Source organism: Melopsittacus undulatus, chromosome 10 (assembly GCF_012275295.1).
Source record: "Melopsittacus undulatus isolate bMelUnd1 chromosome 10, bMelUnd1.mat.Z, whole genome shotgun sequence".
Lineage (NCBI taxonomy): Eukaryota > Metazoa > Chordata > Aves > Psittaciformes > Psittaculidae > Melopsittacus > Melopsittacus undulatus.
The window spans coordinates 2,232,690-2,256,697 of NC_047536.1; the positions used below are offsets into that span (position 1 = coordinate 2,232,690).

At 40.4% G+C, this 24,008-nt stretch overlaps 1 protein-coding gene across 2 annotated transcripts in view; it reads right to left on the bottom strand.

Moving 5' to 3' along the window:
- Positions 1-24,008, bottom strand: part of SLIT3 (slit guidance ligand 3) — a 499,607-nt gene that overhangs the window by 241,654 nt on the left and 233,945 nt on the right. For both annotated transcript variants that reach the window (XM_034066703.1, XM_034066702.1), the window contains exon 6: positions 2,192-2,263. In XM_034066703.1, the coding sequence (XP_033922594.1) occupies positions 2,192-2,263 (72 nt within the window). The remainder of the gene's footprint in view (positions 1-2,191; positions 2,264-24,008) is intronic.

Here is a 24,008-nt window from a genome sequence, read left to right on the forward strand (position 1 = left end):
CAGTTCACCCACTGCGCATAAAGAACACCTATAGATCTGAGCGAAACATCTCCTTCTCCTGATGTTTATCTAAACAATCAGTACTTGAGGCTCCCATCAGCAAATCTACTCATTAGACACTAAGCTCTGTGCTGCTGCTGAGCCGGAGGCTGGACTAGGTGACCTCCAGAGGTCATTTCCAACCAGAACTATTCTATGATTCTGTGATGATTTCAGTATTCCTAAAAGACAGAAACAGTCACTACAGGGAAGTACTTTTGATACTGTGACTTCTACAGCAAAACAATGGATACTGCCTAACTTGACAGTTACTGCTTTTTGTAAAGAAAACCCCACATTTATCGAGCTTCTGTAAGTACTCCATCCATCCCTTGATATTAGCTTATGTAAAGGGGAGACCCTGGTTCCTTCTGCACTGAGATTGGGTGCATAAATTAAAGAACACTGATTTATCTGACAGCTCACCAGAGGTGAAATGGACTCTGAATGCAAACTTTGCTATTTTAAATGAAGGTAGGCAATTGAGTTATACTGGGAAGTTGGATTTTCCGAACAAAACACCATCTATCACTGCTCTAGATTACATAATGTAAGTAAAGCTCCTGCTAGCATGATAAAAAGCAACAGCTTTGTCTGAAATACAGAAACTTCTTCCCACTATAAACTATATTCTACAGTATTTTCCTATGTGTTAAATAGCAGACCTGCTCACACAGGTCCTCTGATGCTCCTCCACCAAAGAGGAACATTAGAGTACAGGCTCAACAGTAATTGGCTTCTTAAGATGTGCTTTCTTAGGATGACATTTTCAGGTAAAAAAAGCCCTTATACCTGAACAGGTAAAGTCTTTTGTTGACTATTCATGAAGTAAGTAGCAAACCACTGAAGAAATACAGGTTTAGCTTGCTGAATGCCTGCAGAATAGCTGTAAGTGTTACAGGACATTATACATGTTCTGTCTCAGAGAGCACAGGGTGGCACAGCACAGTATTGCTCCTATGTCTGTGTTTTCCAGCCTAGGAGAAGTCCTGCTTTGGTCTTTTGCAGTACAAACCCCAGTGATGTGATATTCCCTGCAACACAGCATCACCAGAGAAAGTACAAGATAGGGCTTTGCCCTTGGGTGCAGATGTGGTCATGCTCTGACTCCTCTTGACTGCCCCTAACAGTTTCCATGCTGTCTGTAGGGAAAACAAATCTAGTCTGGATGCAAAAGAGGTTGTTCACTGGGGCAAGAAGTGAAAACAGAGCACAGGTATGTTGCAAGAGGGTTTGTAGAAAAGTGCTTCTTTTTACATCTCCTTTAAGCTGATTCTTCTATTCAATAAACAATAAAAAATCCACACTGTTTTTGCTATGCTTACAACATGGAACATGTTGGGGATAGCAGATTCCAGGTGTGTGGCGTGGTCATGCAGTGCCAATACTAATGGCTCTGAAGTGGTTCTGAAACCCTGACTCTTTGCCAACTTGTGGGCTGTTATTTCCTTTTCCAGTTCACCTTGTGTTGACTCTAATGATGCCAGTGATGTGTTGGTGCATGGGTATGCGCAGAAGTACATTTCTGGTATGTAACACGTCAGAACCTCTTGCAGTTCTGAAATGCAGAGCTGGAAGGCGTTACCTACACATATATCAGACTGTAGGTTACAGGAAACTGCTAGTTCAGATTCATTCATTAGCACAAACTGCAAAAGCTGGTTTTATCTTTTTAATGACTCTTTAAAGTTACTTTACTTTGAGCTACAGACTGTCAGAGCATGCACACAGCTACTGTGACTGCGTGCCACATTTTGCCAGGCTCACTTCCCACCCAAGTGCTGGGACATAAAATTCCATCTAAGTGATTTGATTTCTGACTCTACCAGTTCTCTCCTTATGCAGATTTTGCATCAAGACTTGGACCATGATTTCAATGCATTTTGCAGAACAACACTGCAGGGAGTGGAAAAGCCTTTAATGGTACTTTTTCCTTTGCAAAAGCTTCCCCAAGTGTGTTGCACAATGCACATGCATCCCAAATAGGCATGTGAGGCCCTTGATGACAACCTGCTGCACACAGCAGGGTCCACAGCTCCCTTTTGTGTTGCAAAGAGCTAATAAACATGTGGTACTCAAACAAATAGTAACAGCCAGATGTAACCTAGGGAGAATGGTTTTCACTACAACTAGTAATGAAGTTGTCACTTACAGATTCTTCACATCAACGATTCCTCGAAAGGCCTTTCTAGGGATTCCTTTTATCTGGTTTTCACTCAGGTCTCTGAATAAGGGAAGAGAAAAAAAAGCATTGTATTAACAAAGAGAACCAATGTCTCAACTCTAAATAAAGGCACATACACAAGCTTGGCAAGGAGATGTTTCTGGATTTGTTACACCACACGTTCTCAATTATCTCCTCCAGAGCTCTGTGGCATGAGCTGAAATCATTGTCCAAAAGAAACCACCAGAATTCGTGATACAAATGACAGAACTTCCAGAACACATCACTTGTGGTCATGACACTGGCACCATGCCATGAGCTGCTGCCAGAGTACCTGCAGCCAAACCTTAAGCCTTGGAATTGCAACCCTGTAGTGGAAATGTAATCTTCTCACCATGCTCCTGTTTGTACATTGATTGCAAAACCCCGGCTGCCCCTGCTCAGATTACAGCCCTTATGTGAAATTAAGAGTCAGGAAAAACATGACAATTGTTCTCTTAGGAGTTTGTGTGTCCACAGTGAAAAGATCTCGATCCACTGCATGAAAAACCCACTGCATTGTGTGTCATTGGGAAGGACAATTCTTAACCTTGGCTAAACAAAACCAACCAAAAAAGCCCTCCAAGCCCCACAACAGCAGCAATTCAAATACCCTTCTAGTATTCAAAACATTTTAAGGTATTTCAATTGAAATCACTACATCTGCATTATGAGCGCAGGTAGAGCATGAGGTACAGCACTGCAAGCTACAGTTTTCTGTTACACAACCTGCATTCAGTTGCTTTTTCTTTTGATGCACTATAAATATTTCCCCTGGAATATCCCAAGCTCACAACCCTCTCGCAGTGCCCATGGAGGCAGGAAGGAGGGCATCAGGAATGGGAGGGAAACAGGCACAAAATCAGAAAGCTGGAATGATTTCAGGCTAAGGAAAAGCAGTATTCACAATGATTTCTTTGCTGGTGCCCTGTCAGCATGGAAAAGAGGGAACGATTTCACTCCAGTCTGAGGTACAAAGTGGGGGAAGAGAGAAGTGCAAGAACATGAAAGGAAGGGAGGAAACTGGGAGAGATAAACAAGAAACAAGCAAATGCAGCAAATGGAAGGCACAGAGATTGCTGGACAAAAGGACAAATAAAGGCAGTACCACAGTGCAGGACATTACAGTGCATCACTTGGTGTGACTGTCTTCCTATGTTATACCAGCCCAAGACTTTGCCCCATTCTCAAAAAGAAACTCTGTCTTCCTAATGACTATTAAACTGAATGACAGTCACCTGTACTCACCCCAGATACTCTTTTCTGTAAGTACATTTGGTGTTGCAGCAAGGCTCCTTTCTAGTCCCCACCAAATTAGCTTTATCAAATGAGAGGCCAGAAATCAGAGCCTGTCACAAAAGCCCACACTGACACTGCAGGTCAAGACGTGTCACACAGGGCTTTCTTCTGCTTTCCATCAGGCAGATAGAGAAAAAAAGGGGACTATGTCCTTGTCATGAGACTAATTCAATTTAGACCAGTCAGGCAGTCTACATACACCAAATTCTCAAAGAGGCCACAATTGTCCATTCAGACTATTGCAAACACAAAAGTGCTGCTGGATACAAGTCCCTTTCTCAAGGCACATTAACATTCTTTGCAACCTTCACAATTTGTTTAACACTGATCCACACTGTGACCCTTGCTTCACCTCCCCTTTCTTCTGCCAGCAACAAAATGTTAGTTCTTTGAAAGCAGACCTTCAACCCAGACAAATGATCAGGCAACCCGGACAGAGAAGAGTCACAAGTAAAGTGTATTTTAGACCTATAAAAAGGAAGTCTTATGTTGAAGAGCAGTTTCATGACAGGGAGTCTCTCTGGTGTGACAGTGAGGCACAGCAGAGCCACAGCCAGTGGTAAAACCCTGACTAAACGGCTCAACAAAGCAAAAACTAGTAAGGTCGGAAAGCAAGAAATACGCAAAGCAGAACAAAACTGGCTTCAAAAGGTACAATTGTGTGATCAAAGCAGAATTGTGTGATTAAATAAAACAGTTGTATTTGTCTGGCATTTTATTGTGCATTATTTCAGATCAGGTTTAAAAATTAATTAGGTTTTCAAGTATGTTTTTTCCTAATATTATTGTGGTCTAAAAAGGCTAATTCCCATTTTGCTTTGTGCTTTGTCTTTCAGCTCTAGCAGTCAGGCAAAAAAAAGGTGACAGGAAGAAATTAATCTATTTTCTATTACAATCTTCTTGTAAACTGCATGAATGTTATTTCCCATTTAGGCACTCTCCTCTGGCTGACAGAACTGCCTCTCTGAACGTTCAGGATCATGGCTTGATTCCATAAACATCCCCAGTGGTTTGAGGAACTGACACCTCAGTGACGTAGTGTGGAAGACTGCTGACAAACATCACTGCATTTCCCGTAACTGCCTCCTCACAGTTCTGATCATCCCTTTCTGAGGTCGTCAGCAAGAGTGCTCAGCTCTGCTTGCTACCACCGTGCCAGGCTTTTGTCAAGCATCTTTCATAGGCAAGCAAACAGCAACCAGACTCAACCTGTGCATTCACAACTGGAGCAGACGGCTCTAACATCAACCTGTCTACACAGTTTGTCTTCAGGTTCTAGCTTTTCATTCCCTACTTCTCGTAACATAATGGAAGGCTCTCACTGAAAGTATGTAAAATAAATATTAGCTGTTAACTGCAGAAAACCAGATAAAATTAAGGTGAGGCTAAAATAAAACCCTAAAAAATATACAGGGAAGAAAATCAATTGTGGCAGTCAAGAAAAAACACACCACTGATCTCAAGAAAAATACATTATGATTAGTAGGACATTTCCTATCTCGTAGTCAGAGGTTTCAAGCCATCTGTTTCTGTAATGGAAGATCTGTTCAGTGCCTGGGTTCATGGTGGATCCTAAAGAGGAAATGTGAAATTCCAGCTTTCGGGAAACACACACTTCCCAAACCCCTCACTCTAGGAGGTGATGTTGGAGACCTGACCAAAAGCACGCGACCTAAGTACAAACATGCCACTTTGCCAGCTGCACCCTCCTTCACAAAGGTCCTTCTGTACAGAAAGCAGCAAGCCCAACAATGACAACATATGCATTTGCATCCTGATAAACCAGACACTTGGAGCTACACAAATGTTTCTAGATTAAATTATTCTTCCTGGGGTTTTTTGATGAAAACAGGCAAGTTTCATCCCATTCAATCTGCCACACGGCTCCAAAGCATTGCAAATGGTACAGAGATTCTGCAACGAGGCACAGCCTCCAGAAAATGCAGTCTTCTTTTGCAGTGTCCTCCTGCTTTCTTCACACAAGGGTCCCACCTGATGGAAAGGAGCTCCAAAAGCCTTGGCAGCAGATCACAGAGGAACTAACTGGGGGGAAAGCACAGCAAGTGATGATACTGGATATGTTTGACCAACAGCTTCCACAGCCAGCAGTGTGTGGTGAACACCCCTAAGGAAACAGCACTCTTATTTCAGAGATGGGGAAACGAAGCCACAGAGTCATTGAAGAACTTGGACTTCAGGTTTGCATAGATCAGAGATGCAGGAGCTAGCAGAAGCCAGCAGCTGTGGCCCACATGCCCTTGCAGCACAGCAGACCCCACGTTAGTCTAACCCAGCCTCAAACAAGAGCTGGCACAGGTCAATAGATTGTTCTAGGTTTTATTTTAACTTAGCTAAAATGCTTTGGACACAGATTAACTCCCTCTGCAAGTCTAATACTGTTTGTCTGATCTTCAAATGTGAATTGCAAGAGCATTACTGATAAAAGGGTTGGAAAGGAAAAGAAACCCACCCAAAACTGCTGACGCTTTCAAAGTGCCTCTGCAGCCTTCGCTATAGTGCTGGGTTTAGCTTCCTGCTTTAACGCTGCTTACTGCATCCTAAGGGAAATTTCATCTAACACAGCAGCCAAATACACAAAGACTTGGGTTTGTATTTTGCCAGTGGCAGAACCTAAATCCATTAATTGGAACACAGACCCTGTGAGCATTCCTAAAATATGAGTCTTCATTTGAACCATAGACCTAAAACATTACAAACAGCTACTTTAATACAACTTACAAAGTTACAGTGCTACTGAAAATAAGATGTATTACATGAAAACAACTGAGAGCATACTGCTGAGGGTTGTCTCCTTTTTCAAACCCAAAAAGACCCTCTGAGCATTTACCAGTTCTTTTCCCGATCTCTTTTGGTAGATTCTGAAACTCAAAAAGACTCTTTTTAAGCAAAGAACGGCTCAGAAAGCATCTTGGTTAAGAAGTATTTCTTATAGTTGAACTCTCCTGGCTTTATCACTTCTCCTGCTCAAATGGGCTAAAAGAGAGATCACCTTTCAGTGGTAGCCAGTAAAGAACCAGACGTGCCTTTAATGTCTAAAAAGGGTAATGCAAAACCTTACAGAACTAGTCATCAAGAGCCAATGCTTCACAGCCTAACATGTATCTTTCCCAGTATATTTTATGTGGATCCCATAATAAAACTGCAAACCCACAGAGTTAAGCATTAGCACATGGAACCTGTGTTCAGCTAAAATTAAGGAACAATCCAGAATAATTAACCTGATTCCTTCAAGCACATTTTACCTTATCCACAATCCAACTGCTTCATGGAATAAGGAGAAGCCCCACTCTCTCTGTAGCAGCTGATACAAACCCCTAAGACAAATACTAGTTGATTCAATTGCATCTGGGGCTTGAGAGTGCAAAATAACTATGGTTTCCCATCACCTCTTCCCAACACAGTAATACTGAAGAGTTCATGTTGTTTTCTTGCTTTGTACAATAAACCTAATGGAAAGGTATGAATGAGGATGTTAAGTGCCCGTTGTCACTAATGCTACGAAGTACTTTGCCTGCCAACCTCACTCCTGCTACAGAATGTGCACCTGAGACAAATGAGCATTAGCTAATCCATGTTGGTAGCTTGTTCACATTCTTCTAGCAAACAGCATTTCTGGGTTAAAAACATTACAGGCTTATGCATTTACCAAAATAAAGTAAAAAGTTCTTGAGGTTTTGTGCACTACTAAAGGTTAGAGACTATTCTTCAACCCAACATTTCTTTACAAGTGCACTAAACCCAGACTGAACTACTCTGCCAAAGGTCACATACTTGACCTAATTTGGTCACTGCAATTTGTCTCATTAGAATTAGCTTTAATTTGTACAGCATGTTACACATAAACTCTCTCCCACAATGTTTTACTGAATTAAATAACACAATTAAGGAGTTAAAGAGTAACAGATGAGAGAAAATTAGAGAGTGTAATCTGAACAGAATAGGTATCTCTAAGTAACACATAATAAAAGATAAGCCAGTCAGTGATGTCAGGAATGATACAAGGCAGGTTTTCGTAGAGAAAGAGCTGCAGGGAAGGTAACATCTGCAGCCAGAGGGCAGGCACAGGGAGCAACAGCTACTAAAGGAGGAATTTGCAAGACAAAATGGGGTAACGTGAAAAGAGGTAGAAGGACTAAGGAAATCCATAGGGGGGGAAAAGTTTACTCAAATATATCTGTAACAATTCCAGCACAGAATATTAATATCCACAGTGTCTTTTTCTTATAACATTCGCAAGGAAGCTTTGTTGTGCCTTGGACTTTCTATTCCAGTCCACAACAACCTGCAATGCCTCAAACCCTGCTTAACCTCAAGAGTGGCATAACCAGGATGGTAAAACCAGCAGCAGAACAGCTGCAGCACATATGCCCTTCCAACTGCTACAGTATCTTCCTGCCCATCGATAGAATGCCCCATCAAAGAAGTGAGCAATATTACAGTTAACCTGGTCACATCCTCCCAGGTAGTTCCAGCCACTCACTCCCCAGAACCAGTGCAGAGGGATGGAAATCCCTCTCTGCCATAAGCATGCACTTGCAAAGGCTGCTGTGCCTTAAACCTGTGTTAAGAGAGAGCCAAGAGAGCAATCACCATGCTTGAGGTATGCAAGAAATGGAACTAAATTACTTGTGTGGTAAATATATCCAAGGCATAACTGCCAGTACACACAAGCTCAAGGATACAGACATTGAAATCAGATCAAAACAGACTTTCTAAATATATTCAACCACATCTTTTAAAATGGCCTCATACCACATTGAGCTAGCATCCCACTTACAGCAAACAACAGAAGAATTTTCCCTGCCTTGCCAAAATTAGGTGGCCTTTTTTAATAGTCAAAATCTATATTTAACATTTTCAACAGCTAAACACTATTCTTATCTGTAAGCTATTTTCCTAGTCCAAAACTGGTCAATATTAGTGTTTTTCCCATTCTACAGATGGATTAGCAAATAACTGCTGAGGACAATTTGGTAACTTTGAGCCTTACAAACACAGAAGATAAATTGAAGATATTTATTATCTTCCAGTGGGAAAAGCACTGACCAAATGGGCTCACTAGGACAGCAATAAGAACAAGCTGTGGCATGTGTGAGACTCGTGTCAGCAACTCCATACTCAGGAAGGACCTCACGCTCAGGGAAGCTGACTTATCCCTTTCTTAGGTTCAGTGTAAAAGATGGCATTTACCACACAGCAGCAGTTCTAGCTCTCTGAAAGGAAAAATGGGTAAGTCTTGTTGCTGATGCGCGACAAGGCAAGAACTGAAGAACGATCCCTGGCAGTGTTCAAGACCAGGTTGGATGAAGCCTTGGGTGCTATGGTTTAGTGTGAGGTGTCCCTGCCCATGGTAGGGGGGTTGGAACTAGATGATCTTGAGTTCCTTTCCAATCCTAACTATTCTATGATTCTATGATATATTGCACTATTCTGTGGAATTTTGGCATCACTGCTGATATCCTAAAAGGAAAAGATCTCTTCCTGCTCCTCCTGTAATAGGACAGATGTTGACAGCATCTGAGTTCTGCAAAACAAAAGCAGACCCCGCAGATGTTTTGTACCCACAACCACGCAAGGTGATTGTGTTTGTGCAAATACAACACAGGTGGGTTTCTGAGAACCTTCTCCTCGTTTTGGTTTGGTTTGTTTGTTTTAAGGGAGGGAATTTAGCTCAAAAATGCCAATTAAAGCAGTCCTCGCTGCTTTCACACAGTCACACACCACTGCACAAGTACTGCTGCTAAGCTTGCAGAAGATAAACACCACATTTCCTTTGTTGATCTGGGTTTACTGTGAGGTGATAGATGCTAACCCTGTACTTGCAGACTTCAACATTTAGTCAAAGCTTCACACATTCTGATTAACCCGAGACAGACACATTCCTTCACTCTGAAGGATACTGAACAGAGCTGAGTTTAGGGTGTTCACTAAACAATCAAAGAGGAAAAGGATCTCAGCAATAGGTAATTATTTTAGCATCATCTTTCACGTTGTCCAAGGCCAAATTAATATCCGTCTGTTAATGAAGACCCTCTAAGGGATCTGACCTGAACTGACTTTATGGACTGATGACTTCTGTCCTGACACAACCACAGGGATCACTCAGTACATGGTGAAGTCTTTCTAATCATTTGAAAGAACAGAGGATACACACTTAGGTGCAATTCATAAGAAGTTTCTAACAGTTTCTTATCACTACAAATGAACAAAAATCCACTTAGCTTCACTACATCAGGCACAGTGCTACAGACCTGGCCCCCCTGCACCCACCAGAGCCAGAACACAAGTCAAACTACCAGAGTATCTCTTACAACATAAGAAAATATTCTCATATTATTTGAAATGAACAGTAAAAATCATCCATGTGTCAATGACCAATGAAAAGCAACATTTGTCTTTATGGCTTTTACAGTTCTTCCTTGCTCCTCCTGCCATTTCCAAAATGTCGAGGCAAGAGGGACTGGACAGGACTTAGGAGACTCTTCTGTTAAAACCACCCATCTTGAGACAGATCTGAGTTATTTTAGAAAGCAGCATCTGGTTTGTCTTTTGAAACATATACACAGAAATCACATTTTACCCCAGTTCCTTTACATTCAGCTGTGGATCTATCCAGGAGCAGGAACTGGAAACTAACTGACAGCAGACACAGAGAAAACCCTTGCAGAGAAGCACCTGTCTAGAAATAAGATAAAGCTTCTGACTAATAAACTACAATAAAGCTTCTTTGTTAGGAGGATTTAATGTAGATTTTAGTGCTTTAGAGAATGATATCAATGTGCCGTTTTGTGGGAAGAGCCAAAAAACCCACCACCCTGAAAGTCACGTAATTAGGTATTCCACTAATATTCAGGGTACCCTTCAAAACAGAAAAGATCTGAGATTACATGCCTGAACAGATGCCATCCATGTCTGGGACAGGAAAGGGTTGCAGGCACCTCAGCATCATGTGAGTTAGAGCCAGCACATGTAAAAACCTGTTTGAACTATTGAGATACGCCAGTGATATGGGCTGTGCAAAAGCAGACAGAAATAGTCAGATAGTCATTCTCTTGGGTTCTTACTGCATGGGGTAAGATTGGCATGCCAGCAGAGAAACAGAATGCACAGTTCTGACAATATAGTTAAGAGTTTCATTTTGATAGGAAAATCTTCTCCTGTGGAATTATCCTGTACTGCTATACATCTGCAATAAGATTACTGATAAACGAAGTGCCCCCAGTGTGATGCTCTTACTCAATGCCAAATTCTACCCATGCATTTCTATTCCACTTTTCTCTGAGCAAGTGAGATTACAATACAGAGGTGCTGATATGATTTAGTAGGAATAACATACATCTCAAAGAGGTAGAATTACTGACACAAGTGGCAAGAAATGATTCTTCCCATCATTTTCCATTTTGGTGGGTATTTGGTTTGAATTCCAAAAGCTCTCCTGCTGCTATTAATGTTAATACTTTCTAAGCTAGAAATTCAGCTAGGTGGAGGCTCCTGTATTTTAAGTTAATGTAAAAAAAACCCCAAAACCAACAAGTTTCATACTGTTAACATGTCTGCTTTCTAATTCTCTGTGTTGAGCTGTACTGGAAAGAAAGCTTATGCATCTTCAGATTCTAAAAGCCAGCAGGCACTATTACTTTCCTCTGAAATCCACAGAGCCAAACCGAGCCCCTATTTAAGCCCAGCCTCATCACTGAGGAAAAAGATATTTGCACTTTATTGAGTTTATTTGCTATATCTTTTTAAAACAATATGAGGAGTCTTTACGTTAGGAGATACATACGTGAAATCGTAAAGTATAAAACAAGAGCTAATAATCTGCACCATCACTGGACAACTGATGAGGAGCTGGAGGAAGAATTGCTCTATAGTGATGTATCCTGACCTCATTCTGCCTTTGTTAAGTATTTTTAGAGTAAAGAAGTTTTTGCACTTTATTGATATATTCAGAAAAACACATCCCTGATCAGTGATATTGTTGTGTACCCAACCATGACATCACAGAATGAGAACGATGGTTGTAATAGTATTTATTCCATTCAGGCTGTGACCCTGTACTTTGCTATGAAAACAGACTATTTTCATAGGAGTAAGTACAAATTGCATGGTAAGGATCTGGGCTTTATTTGTTACACAGTTCTCCTGAAAGAGGCCAATGATTTAATTTGCTTGCACAATTACTGCGGGCATTTTTGTGGCTATATAAAAGTCATAAAAATTATACAGGATCCACGGATAGTAAAAACAACTACATTGACATCCCATTTATCCTAGTGAGGTAGAAGTGAATTGCAAATTGCCTGAATGCACTGCAGTGAGAAAAACAACATTCTGTTTCTAGCTAATCCTGGGTTATCAAGAGACTATTATTCTGAGGTAAACCATGTACCAAGGTAAGAGGGGAATGCTATTGCTTTAGCTGCAATAGTAGTTTTACAAAATTACAATATTGGACCTATTGCAGTAATATTGAGCAGTTTATACTGGGTACCGAAGCCCCAGACAAAGCACAAAAGAGTTTCATGCATCTTGTCCCTTCTTTCCTTTATAATATCCTACCTTCTATTTTTCTTACTCAACTTCACCTTTGTGTACTTCTCCAGCTACAAATGGTTTCATCCCTGAAAGCCCCTGTGAAACACTTCAGCCTGCTTTGTAACCTTAATTCACTTTTCTATGTGGGTATGACATCTAGATTTATTAGACCACGATGTAATACCACAAAGTAGTTAATGCTATTGGGGATATTCATGCCAGATGCAAGTGTTTCAGTAATGCTGGCTGCTCATTTTTAGGGTAGGTTCCACAAACCCACAAGCGATTCAATTACTTCAGAGCAGGTCCACCCTGACTATTACAGCTGACTGATACCTACAAGCTTCATTCTGCTACTTATCCACACGTACAGGAAAAGATTTACTGAAGCATAACCAAATAGTTTCTTCTTTTCAATGACTATCCGTGTAGGCAAAGCACTTTCATGCATCCCACTCCATGGACAGACAGTTTATCATTCTATAGTACTGCACCTTAGAAAAAGGCATTGAAAGAGAATATAGGTGTTTTAAATACAGAAAATAAAAATGAAGTATACTGATAGAACAAAAGCAACATACATAAATGTAAAAAGGAACTCAGCCTATTGGGTGTTTTGTTATTTGAATGCTTTGGCAGATCAGTTCCCAAGGAGCTAAAACTTCATTGAAGACTAAGCTAAAATTAAGACAATTCACAAGAAGTAACATTCTCCCCAGGACTTCATTGCCCTAACCCCTACAAACAAGCCTGGCCTGAATAAGATCCAAGCTGAGTTATACACCCTAAAGCCAACCAAATACCATATTATGAAACCCTCCAGATTCCAACTTGAAAACAAATTCATGTTTTATCCCCAAACAAACAAAATCCTCATAGGGAGATGTGGGCATGTGTGAACTGTTTACAGTAACTCTCAGGGATTCTTGTGGTGCATTGTGAGCTTTATTCCTGAAGCCGACAAGGAAACAAGGGCACTGCTCTGATTCATCAGTGAATGCCTTGCTTCAGTGAGCTGCACGAGGCTTTCTTTGCATAAAGCCACTTCCAAAAATGAGCCCGGCTTTCCCCTGACTCACTATCAAGCATGTTGCTGCAGTTCAGATTGACAATGTCAGCTTGGAAAATCAAATTAAGCTGAGTGGGGAGAGGGAGGAGGGCCTCCTGCACAACAGGCTCCAAAGGGAACCAACAGGAAGCCTACACATTGCTGTTTCATTGTCGAAGCACTCCCAAATCAAAGAACATGAAATTCCAGAGTGATTTGGTTTCATCACTCCTGGGAATGATGATGACTTTCTCTAAAGCCACTATAGATACATCAGTCTCCAGGAGAAACTACACCTGACAGTAACACTTCAAATCGTCCCTAAAGTTTCTTTCATTAGGACACGTCTGTTCAAACAATTAGCCAAGGGGGTGGCATATGTACATGGCACAGATAGTTCTATCTTATCAAAGCCCCCCCAGATTTAACTTCATTATAAAGCTTGGAAAGTTTACATGCTGATATTATTTATTCACATCATTGCTTCCAGATGGAAGTACAGAAAACCAACAATCAAGAAGCAGGAACTAAGAGTCAGTCAAAAGAAGAAACCCCAAAACACAACAATTTCTGCCTCGCAATTCCACACACAGAGGTTTTTGTTTGGTCCCAGAAAGTAATTCCTGGTGGAATCTTGTTTTATCCCAGCTCAGATACAATCACCCTCCCTTGCTTTGAACAGTAAATTTCTGGAAAGGCAACTCTAAATACTGGGAGACTGTGTCTAACCCAGAAAGTGGTTTCCTAATTAAACCTATCCCACCCTGTTAAATGTGTATGATTCTGACATAGACTATATACAACTGTAACACAGATGGTTCCAATGCTGTTTCTAGCTTGCACTCTTTGTTCAGTCTTTCTAAATCATAGAACGTAAGAATGATATGAAAGAAGAAAGGCAAAACAAATCCTAAATGGTAGGGTTGGGATGCATTAGCAACACTTTACCAAGGACTGTAATACTGCAGATGTATAGTTTTACATCCATTAAATAGTTTGAATTTTCACATGTAACATACATGCTTTGGTTACTAATACTACACAAGAGCCAAAGTATATTTCTCTCTGTATGAAGCACATTTGGAAGTATTAAACACACTAATTAGAAGAGTCTATATTAATACAGAAATGGAAACAAAATCAAGGACTTTCAATAAATACTGAAAGGCTGATACTGGCTACTGGAAGACAAAATTCACTCTGAGACAGGAGACTTCAGCTTTTCCACTGGGTCAAAATCATATATCACAAGAAAACAGTGCCATTTTCCTGAAATAGCCCAGGACTACTGCTACTGATTGTTTCAGTAAGTTCTATACATCAATCCATATGCTACCTCCCTGGGGGTTTACAGGGTGATTGTGAAGTTCGTATGGCAGACAGCATCTCTCACAGAGAAGTCAGCAGTGAATGGTCTCATTGACATCTGCCATTCAGATCCTGACCCCAGGTTATCTCATGAGACATTCAACAATCACTGCACTCTCAGCGGTGACTGCTGCTCAGCCTAGCACATCTGAGCGGGTAAAAATGAGAAGACACAAATGAATATGCTCTAATTCCCTCAGTTTTAACTCATCACCTTTAAAACAACCCCGAGAAGCATGAGAGGGGAGCAGGAAGGAGCCCAGTGGCAGTCCGCAAAGCCTGTGAGCAGGAGTGCTTCACACTCCACCTTTGTTGAGGGCTTTGGCACACAACTGCTGCCTTTGGACCAGAGGTATCAGTAGTTTTAGCAATGCCATGGAGTGCTTCTTACTAAAGACATAGCAACATGTACGATTTTCTTTACCTTGCAAACATCCCTTAGTTATCAACATCAGACATTCTTCTCTAGCAGCAGTGTAGCTTATGGAAACATTTTTCACTTTATTGTACTGAAGCCTTAAAATGTAGATAAAAGGTAGGATGAAGCAGTATCAGTGCATTGCAATGGTCCCTGAGGGAACTTGCTTCCTTCAAAGGCCACCTGCATGTTATAGAAATAACATCAATGCCACCAGGATAACAGAGTTTGCTTATCAAAGCAAAATAGCAATGTGAACCTGTGACCAAGACTTAGGATTACATGGATAGGTTTCCACAGTGGTCAAAAGCCACCTACTGATGTGGAAATGTCCCTCCCAGCTCTCTCTGAGAGGTTTTCAGCAGGGGCATGGGGTATGGCATCGTGGCCCCTGTGTGCTTCCCCACTTGTCCCTGTGCTCAGGGAGCGGCTGCAGGAAAAGGCAGAAGAACAATGTCCTTTTGGCTGACACAGTACACTACAACTGGACATGTTAGAAGGGGCCAATTGGATCTAAAGGGAATCTTTAACATTTCCTTAGGGCATTTTCTTCAAAACCCAAGCAAGTCACCTATGACCCTTCATTAACATGGATAAACCCTTACTTGGCATGTTTCTCAAATACGTTCCTCTGGCAAGGCTGAAATAGTCCAGTCCACTGAGAAAATACCTACGTGACTGTGTCCAGCCCCATTCCAAAAGAAAGGATTTACAGTGTTTTTGTAGAAGGGAAGTCACAGGAGCCAAACAGATCCAAGTTCATTTGTTTCTTGGGTTTTCTCTAACCCTAAGCAAGGACCTTCCTTGCTTAGGAGCTTCCTGTGCATCTGAGGCTTCCACACTGCAAGCATCTTTGCTAAGACACCATAAAATTTCAGAGCACATAGTTAATGTTCAAATGGCAGAATATATTGATCCTCTGTCCATCCCCTAGTATCTTAAGTTTACCCAGAAGACTATTTTATTTAATTAACTTGGGGCTTTATTAATATAAATATTCCACTATTGATCATAAGAGAAGCTGACGCATGTTTGAGTCAGGCATACATCAGATCCATTTAATGGAGCTCCACTTAGAAGAGTAGTTGGCTCTAAATCAAGGTAAATGGTAGCAAGTGCTCCTTTGGGATGACAGGGCTTAGCTGGATCTATAACATTTTTACGGAGCTAGGTTTTTTAAAAGCAAAGGAGTATGGAAATGAGGTATGAAAATGGTCTCTCCTTGCACGTATCAATTAAGCATGTCAATACCTTAATTAAATTGCTCAACTTAATGAGATTTATACCAATGAATATGGTTTATAGTTATAATAGCTTTTTTGGCTACTGTTCAAGATGTCAAATAAATTGCGAAAAGAGGATTAAAAAAGTAGTAATTGACATTCTGAACCGGAGCCAGTATTTTTTTCTCTCCTTTTTTCCCTTCATTCATGTGATTTTGGAGAACATATAAATAAAGTAATGAAGCCTGTAATAGCTTTGCTTTAAAAAATGACTTTCTTTTCCAATTCTAATCCTTCTTATCAAATTCTCTAAGTAGCACACCATTTGAATTAAAGAGCACTTCAACCTAAATGATTACAGGCCTTTTTCCCCTTTGAGGCTCACTATTATGCCTTTCTTCCATGTAAAAAGGAAGCAAAAACTTTTTGATCCAGACATGCAGTTACTATAAAGACTATCAGAGTATGGTAGCATAATGCCTCAAAGTAAATGGATGTAACTCAACCAGCAATGGGGACTTCTGTTGCCATCCTGGACTTCAGTTTTATATCCATCATCTCCAGTCAAATCCAGACCACAAGTGAAGAAGTTGTGCAGAACTGTCTCCAAAATGTATACTTTGAAGAAGAAGCACCTCCTGCCCTTCAGTGCACAGTGCTCTAACTTGACATTGCAAGCATCAGCAGAACAAAGTAAAAAACTACTAATTCTCTACTACTGAAATATAACTCCAAAAAGAAAATGGTATTTAGTCTGCAAGCTGCCACCCTGGGTCTTGCTGGCCTCACTAGCTTCCAAGTGAGAGGCAAGTCTAAGTTGCGTTGACCAGAAACACCTACTGGATTGGAAACTCTAGAATAAGGAATCCAATTTTGTATGTAAAAACTATCAAACACAACTATAGAAAATGGCAGAAAACCCAAAAGTGCCTCTTGCAGTCAGAAAGATGGACAAATCTCATCTAGGGGTTAAAAATCAGCATTGAACACTGCATTTCCTGGAATAATCTATTGGCTCCACCCTAAATATACTTTTGCAACCTTGACAAAGTCATCACCTGTCTCAGCAAGTGGGTTCTCCAGCACATGACAAGGAACACATACCTATATAGGTGAGAAATACCCCATTCCTATGTAAATCTGTGAATGTATTCTCAAGTGAGAAGTGTTACACAAGTGCCTTCCTGTGCACCAGCAGACTGAGGTGACCAACAAACATGAAGCATCATTTCCTCTGCCAAAAACAGACCAAGGAAAGAGTTCCTTTCACATGTGATTCTCTCTATCACTCTTTAGTAACCAATACAGGAAAAACTAAATATCATCCCAGGGGAGCTTCATGTACAAAACCACCATGTAAAATAAGAGCATCTATTATATTATTCCTTCATCTTTCCTTTCAGCTGAATCAGGTACTGAATTTTATTGGAAAAATAACATCTAGCTCAAGCCTCAGCATAATTTAAATTTCAGGTTTCTCTACATTTATGTTCAAGCTGGGAGACTTTGCCTGTAAATACATCAAGAAAGTATTTATTTTACAGTCATTTTATGATCTGTACTGGGCTTTGTAAAACCCCTTACTAAAGTGTACTTAAAAGCCAAAAGTGCCTTGACAGTGGTCATTCAGAAGGAAGAACAGCTGTGTGCTGTTCCATGTCAGCCAAGGCCTTACTGCTGGTCAGCTTCCCCAGACCTTCCCCACTTCGAAGTTACCAGAGGTATTTCAAACTGTACACTTCAATGACAGTAAGAGACATGCATTGTGCTTTGACTTCATTTCTTATCCATACTCAATGTTTCTCTGTAATGCCAATCTCATCTTTCTGCTTTGTCAAAACATTACACTGATTTCTTCAGCTGAATTCCATGGTGTGACAATGAAGGATAAACTCCTTGATAGAAATCAGTTTGTTAATTAAGAATGATGGCTGAAATGTCAGGAAAGAAGAGAAGGGATATTTTATATAAGCCTCATCCTTCCTCTCTCCACCGTTCTTACACATATTCAAGATCTGAACTGATTTTCAGTTGGTTAACACAAGAAACTGCTGCCTTTATAGCAGTGCATCTCAAATACTGAAGCACCATTATTTAAATAAATAGAAACCCAAATCATATTTGATGAGGGTACCCACTGTTTTGTCCAGAAAGCTGAACTAGAACCAGCTGTTTTCTGCTGAAATGGCATTATTCACTTTGGTTGTTCAATTACACTCTGAACATCACCCATTTTAGTGTAGCTTTTTATCCCTCTATTGTGGTAGCTGACAGGTAAGGCTAAATAAATACCAACTGCTAATTCCTCACACATTTCCACCTTTATATCTGATAAACTACATTTCAGGGAAAAGATAATGTATTCCAGGCAGCTGATGGCCTAAACAGGATGTTATCATACAAAAAGTCAAAGCTTTTTGACTTATCTCCTGTGACCTCTTGATAAGCAGTTTCTTCATTACAATATGTGTGTGGATGCAGCTATAGCTGCAACCATTTTACAGCTACCCAGGAATCAGAGACCAGTGTGTTTCACTGGTGTCTTACACCATTGTGTACTTTCAAGGTGAGTTTGCTTTCTTTGCAAATGAAGAGCAGCTTTGTGCCATTCTTCTTGCCTACTGAAATGCAGAGTTTGGCAGCCAAGCAAAGCATCATTAGGTTTGTCACAGCAGCCACAGCTGAACTGCTGAGCTGCTGCTGGAGGCTTTGGGCTGGGGAATGCAAAGAATGACAACACTTTCACATATGACTTGTGTATACTGCAATTCAGGCTTTAGAACAGAACAAGTTCATTCTTACTTTTCATGGTTGACTTTAAGCCCTAGTACACTTCCAAAGCCCTACTGCTGCTTCCAAAACTCAGGGATGAATGTGGGTTTTATTCAATATTCAGAGTAGTATTTTTTCCTTTGTCTGCACTGATGACATTAAACTGGTTTGTTATTGCATGGTACAGCCATGAAGTAGCTCCCCTCTTTCATTTATGCCTAGAATTCATTCCCATGGTCATTTGTGAAACTGCAGATACAAGGGGAATATTTGTAACATAAACTAGAGTTTTCCTTTTGAGTTTATTTAAGGCTAAACTTCATTTCCTGCAAAAATAGCTGACAGATGTGACATCTCAATATCTCACCACTGGGAAACAGCAGTAGCTACACCATTGTCAGAAATGACTTCAATTTTTGCTGTCTTAGGGAATATCAGAACCCAAGAAACAAAGAAACAGAGTATAACAAATTGACAGGTTATATGTAACTTTTAAATAGGCCTAGTTTTTCATCCACTAAAAACAAAAAGCAGCACTAGTTTCAGCTTAGGCAACACTACAAAGCGGAGATGAAACCCCCTGGTGATTACTGAAGTGTTCTGCATTTATGAATAATGGGATGGATTTCATTGGTTATGGGAGAGTAAATTTAGTTTTTCTTCACGGTGTTTGCTCTAAGCCAACTACACAAGTTTGTTATAAAATATGCTCTGTTCTTCTTGGAAAGGATGCACAGAGAGGTGCTTGTATTCAAGGAAAAGAAAAACATTTCATCGAAGACTTTATGCAGAACCAAACCATCAGCCACCCTTAACGAGAAAGTCCTGTTAGACTATTCACATGTTTGACTGATTATTCCTTATTATTCGAGAGGAAAATTGGGTTTTCTTCAGTGTTAATGAGACTGAAGATTTGGGGAAATTAAATCTCAGGAACTACAGAATCAAAGCTGGAATGCCCTAATGAGCAGATTTTCTCATTACTAAAGAAGTTATTCAGAATTACAGATAGATATGTGTGTATATATATATATATATAACTAAAAAAAGAGGTTACCATTTTTTTGACCACTCAAATGGCAGACATGACTGCAACATGAAAGTCAGCTGATGCTCTAGTATTTTATGGCAGCAATTTCTGTTAATGACAAGTTTTGCTGTAGCACCAAAAAAAACACTGTCCTTGCTGTACAATTGTCAGAAAACATTTTCTGGAGGCATCTTTCCTGTCCTTTGATGCTCCACAGTACTCTAACTGGCAATTGCAAACATCAGCAACATTAACAAGATACTATTCTACCTCTGTTAAAACACTGCTCCATTTGCGATACCCATATGTGCCATTTGTAAGCTGCCTCCCCCGTGCACCACTGCCTGTAGCCCTCCACACCTTTGCTGTAACAAAGACTTAAAACTTGACATTAAGACCTCAGTATTGAACCCTTCAGTTTATAGACAGAGAATACAGTTCATATACCTGAAAACTAGACTTTCAATACATTCCAAAGGAAATAAGTGCTCTTCAAACAAAACAGAATACTGCTTTAATGAGTTATTACTTTAAGTGCTACAAGATGAAGAGGTAAATTTTACTTAAATGCCAAATTATTATTAAAAACATTGTGGCCAAGGGAGAATAGTTAGAGAATGTTTCTTGTGAAGAGATTCAGATTTAAAATAGTAAAGATGTTCCTTCAAATTTAAGTGTGCTCTTGTACAGAAAAGGAAGTCGCTATAATATGCAGGTTCGTGGCATATAATGCTCTATTATTTTTCACTTAGTGTTCTATAGGCTGAAATATATAAGATAATACAAATATTGTCTAAAACTAAGAAAATACTTTCAATGTGTAAACAGTAATACTACAGATTTAATTTTCAAGCAAATCAGCTAAGATTAAATGAGCCAAGGATACATATAGTCAATAGCTATGGGATAAGGGACTGACAATGCTTACTAATGTGAAAAGTGTGTCCTTTTCTAGTGGGGCTGGTCACAAAGAGATTCTCCAAATATAACATGGATGTAACTCATGCCTACTTGTGCCAAAGTGAAGTCCATTCTGTCTTACCATCAAACAGTGCCACATCACATCTAAAACTTGGATCATACTTCTGGTTTTCCACTTCAAATGGGAACTTCCATCCCTCCAGCATATCAACAAACCACACAGCTTGGTGTCATCGGCAAACTTGCTGAGGGCGCGCTCAATCCCATTGTCCATGTCAGTGACAAAGATGTTGAACAAGACCGGTCCCAACACCAATCCCTGAGGGACACCACTTGTTACTGATCTCCAGCCGGACATTGAACTGTTGACCACAACTCTTTGTGTGTGACCATCCAGCCAGTTCTTTATCCACCGAGTGCTCCACCTATCAAATTGATGTCTCCAATTTAGAGACAAGGATGTCATGTGGGACAGTGTCGAACGCTTTGCACAAGTCCAGGTAGATGACGTCAACTGCTCCATCCCTGTCCATCAGTTCTGTAGCCCCATCATAGAAGGCCACCAAATTGGTCAGGCAGGATTTCCCCCTAGTAAAGCCCTGCTGGCTGTCACCAAGCACCTTGTTGTTTTCATGTGCCCTAGCATGCCTGCCAGGAGAATCTGCTCCCAGATGTTGCCAGGCACAGAGGTGAGACTGACTGGTCTGTAATTCCCTGGGTCATCCATATTCCCCTTCTTGAACATGGGGGTTATATTTCCCTTTTTCCAGTCGTCAGGAACTTCACCTGACTGCCATGATTTCTCAAATATGATGGCTCAAAGAAAGCTTATACTGAAGCATTACCTAGTCAGTGTCCTTTGAGGTACATGCAGCTATATATATATGCATTTTTAATAAACTGAAATGAAGTGAAATTTCATGTTCTGAGACACATTAATTAGAAATACTTAATTATATGAGAAACCATCAAGAACACCACCACTACACCTATGCACTACACACATACAAACCCCATACACCTGTGCACTACACACATACAAACCCCACAGTTTTGTACATAATTCATGGCAATAGGCAAGAAAATCAAGTGTTACAAATTGTTTCAGGTCGAATCCCACTATGATGACAGATAAGGAGTGCAGTATTTTATCCTCAATGACCACTACCATAGATTGAATGTCTGCAGACAGAATATGCTTTTGCTTTTTTTCCTTTCCTGGGCTTTTGTCACGGATGAGCCACCTCAATCATTGCCAGTGTAATTTTTAACTGAAGACATTGGGGCTTCTCTTTATGAGAAACAAAACAACATGGCTGAGGAAGTCATGGAATGAAGAAGCTGATTTGATTTGCTTTTAAAGTTCTCTGGGTTCTAACCAGCCTCTCAACCCACCACAGAGGAACAATAACTAAGAGCCACAGGGATGTCTCTCTCAGTCCCATCCCCTATACTTGGACATAGTACCTATGTATTCCTCTCTGGTTACCTCTCCCTGCTTCCACCTCTCACATACTGCTTTTGGATATCTGAGTTTTGCCAGGAGCTCCTTGTTCCTCCTTGCCACCTTTTCTTGAGCTGATGCTCTTTGGGGTGGACTAGGTGAGCTTGGAGAAGATGGTCCTTGAAGATGGACCCATTGTGCATGTGGTGCACTAAATGTCACACAGAGCCAGTCTGAAACTCTCTAATTAACTGGAGGTTAAAACAGTTCTATGTAAGGCTGCTCTAGAAACATTGAACTGTATTTTATTTCCTGGTAATATCTCTTCATGACAGCAGCCAACTAAGCTCCTTATGTGATTAGGAACACAGAGTTTGTCCTCTTTTCTGTAGAGAATTAGAAATTTTGGCTTAGTTTTACATGTGAGGGAGCGAAGAAGGAAAATGGGAAAAGTGGAACTCCAATGTACTGTAAATTAAACACATTTCCAAAGCAGTCTCACTGCTGTTAGTATCACAGCTTCCTTTTATCTTACTGGAACTATGAATGCAGTGACAGTGCCATGGTGTATCCCAACACAGCATGGAGCAGGGGACAAGTTCTCATCTGTGTATATGCATCATTTACTGTACTTTGCACAAAGCATTACTGACTGCCCTTCATTACTGCTAATGGAATCTCAAGGTCAACAACCAGTCATAAATGTCCATTCTAAATAAAATGTATTGAAGACACTCTGCTCAATGTCTTTTACATAGGTTTCTGGTGAGACTTGGAGTGTCAGAAACCCAGGTGACCTTTCAAGATAGAAAACATTATCAGCTGCATAGATTTAGATTTTAATCTGTTTCAATTAAGTGTACCCATGGAGATTATATATTTCCTGTGGGCTACTCATGGTCTGTGACATGTTTTATCAATATTCATGTTTGCTCCCCCATGCTCAGAGTATTCTCCCGCATAGTGGTCTCATATCATGCATATGTATGAAGCCTCTGGTGGGAGTACTGGTATTATAACAGTGCTGGAACACTCTGGCATGCTGTTATTAAAAACTATCTCTTTTGGACGTTTAGTTTGCATGTCTCTCACTTCTCACACAGAGTAGCTGGATGGCATTAACAATAACCCAAACTCCTCACTGGGCAGGATGAATGACATGTTTGTATTCACAGACAGAGAAGGAAAAATACAGAAATTCAACAATCTGAGAGAAAAAGTAAAAAACAAACAAACAAACCAACTAAACAAAGAAACAATCAAAACCCCAACCAATAAAAACCACCCCAAAGCAAATAAAAAGCTTCATCCCTCCCACTTCTGCTCAGAAGCTGCAGCAGTGGACAGGCTCAGAGCATCAGGATGATACAGTGATGTGTCCCCTGTGCTAAATATGGAAGCTCATCCCAATGTCCCAGCTGATTTTGATGACATTCAAACTACTGTCTCAAATACTTCATCACTTTTTGTTATCCTAGAGAGAAGCTGATTTTCTGGAAGAAGGAGAAAAAGGAAGAGCTGAACAAAGTTGCAGGTTGCCAGAACAGAAATACATGTTGGTTTTCTCCACTTTACTGAAAATAGATAAAATGAAAAGAAGTTTTTGTACCGAATAGAAAGTGATATTTAGCAGCTATCAGATCATCTGTTGAAAAGGAAGGGCCTTTTAATGACAAGTTGGTTTTAA